Raw genomic sequence first — 1,847 nt, 5'->3', positions numbered from 1 at the left:
TAAATTTACAACATCCCTGCATACTTCATGTAATTGAACTAACTCCAGGCTTGTTTCCTTTAATGAGAAAAAAAATCCAGTTCCCCCTCCAGTTTGTACCTCTGGAAACAACAAATCTGTGCCAGAGGGGGAGATGGGTTTGCTCTGAGGCGCGCTGAGCTCTGTCTAATTACGAAGACAGGGAGAAGCATTTTCCCACTCCTACTAGTCCTGCTGCTGTCAAATCACCAGCATAACTGTTTTATTTCCTGTTTAAATACTTGTAATTTTATACTTACTTCATGCAGAAAAAAAAAAAACATTAGGAAGATACTAGAATTCCCTAGGAGTCAAATGAGATGTCATGGGTGTGTTATGGTGATACCAGACAAACACATTAGACCATTTACAGTTCCCTGGGATCAATAAGAAATCATGTTGTTGTTGTTTTTTCGTCTGGGATATAAATAATATAAGCGGTTCCCAAAAAGTCAGATATTTTGAACCAATAATAACTTCCTACACTGGTTGGCGCCAAATGTCAAGAAACGAATATCACCTCTCTCAGGATGCTGGTACAGAGTAATTACTGGGCTCAATGTTGCATCAATTATTCACAGTTATTTACCCTCAAATAAACAAACATGCAAATAAATAAATAAACGTCTCCTTGATGGGAGCACCTGCTTGACTCTCTCCCTCTCTCCCCTTCACTCCGCGCAAAATTGGCGCGCCACTTTAGCGCTTCATCACCTGTCTTTTACATGTTGAAAAAATAAGTATCATCCAGAATCTTTTTTTTTTCTCTAAAAAAAAGTCTGCAGGCTGCCTGCTTTCATTGGAGAGTGAAGAGAGGGGGGTTGTTCTGGGCGAATATCTCCATCTAAGCCCTGTGCTATAATTGAAATGGCGCATTTGGCTGCAGGCATGTTGTGAGGGCGCTTTCTGCAGCAGCAGCATGCATGCATGTCCATAGACGTCATTTGATTTTAATGGCCTGCAGGAAATTTGGCGTTACAACTCCAGACATTAAGGCAAGAGAGAGAGAGGCAAAGAGAGAGTGAGAGAGAGAGAGAGAGAAAAAAAGAGAGAGCGGGGACAAGGGGGGAAATCACCGCGTGAAAGATATTGGTTCAAGGATATCTCTTCATTTTCAACATATTTTTTCTGCTGGGACTTTATCAACAAGTTACTGCGCCTTTATTGCATGTTGCCTAAGTGAGGGACTATGGCAGCTCGCCTGGTTTTAAACTTTAGATTTAAACTGAAAATGGAAATATATGCCTAATAGCTAGAACTGCCTGGGGAACTATTACATCAGACGAAATGATGACAGTGATCAAAATCTGCTTTTTGCTGCTCTAAATCTATTGAGCGACAGTTGCCTGTTAGGTTTCATACTCCCTCTAAATCACAAGTTCACACCGTTAAGGGGAACGGTCTACTTTAGCCGGGGAAAAGAAATAGATAAGTTATTATATCTGTGCAGCCATATAATTTCGGGAATAGGGGGATATCACGTTTTCGTCTTTGAGAAAATTGCCTGGGCGAGAGAGTGGAGTTGAGCTAATTGTAGCCTAATCCCTGGCCCAAAGGCGCTTGGGCTGCCCGGAGCAAGAATTTTCTTTTTTAGCTCTGCTCTGTTATTTAGAGACGGATTATTGGCTTTCTTCTTCTCATAACAAACAACACGGGCAGTTTCATTTAGGCAAAAAAAAGCAGACAAGAAGCCGAAATACGAAGCAGGATTCCAACAAGAGCGCACATTTTTACGCGTATTCAAATAAGAGAAGGGGAAGGAGATCATCTCATCTATGTACAAGGTAAGGACGCTTCCTGTGCGCTTTGGTACAAAGAAGCTTGGTGAG

The 1,847-nt window shown here is 41.5% G+C and overlaps 1 protein-coding gene across 1 annotated transcript in view; it reads left to right on the top strand.

The window, feature by feature from the left end:
• The first annotated feature begins 882 nt into the window (after positions 1-882).
• kctd15b (potassium channel tetramerization domain containing 15b) overlaps positions 883-1,847 on the top strand; it is a 27,423-nt gene continuing 26,458 nt past the window's right edge. Inside the window, exon 1 of the mRNA XM_032517175.1 lies at positions 883-1,802. Within this exon, the coding sequence (XP_032373066.1) occupies positions 1,794-1,802 (9 nt within the window). The 5' untranslated portion in view covers positions 883-1,793. The remainder of the gene's footprint in view (positions 1,803-1,847) is intronic.

This window comes from Etheostoma spectabile, chromosome 1, assembly GCF_008692095.1.
Source record: "Etheostoma spectabile isolate EspeVRDwgs_2016 chromosome 1, UIUC_Espe_1.0, whole genome shotgun sequence".
Lineage (NCBI taxonomy): Eukaryota > Metazoa > Chordata > Actinopteri > Perciformes > Percidae > Etheostoma > Etheostoma spectabile.
Note: the sequence above shows the minus strand (reverse complement) of the source record. Positions and strands in the feature narration are given on the sequence as shown.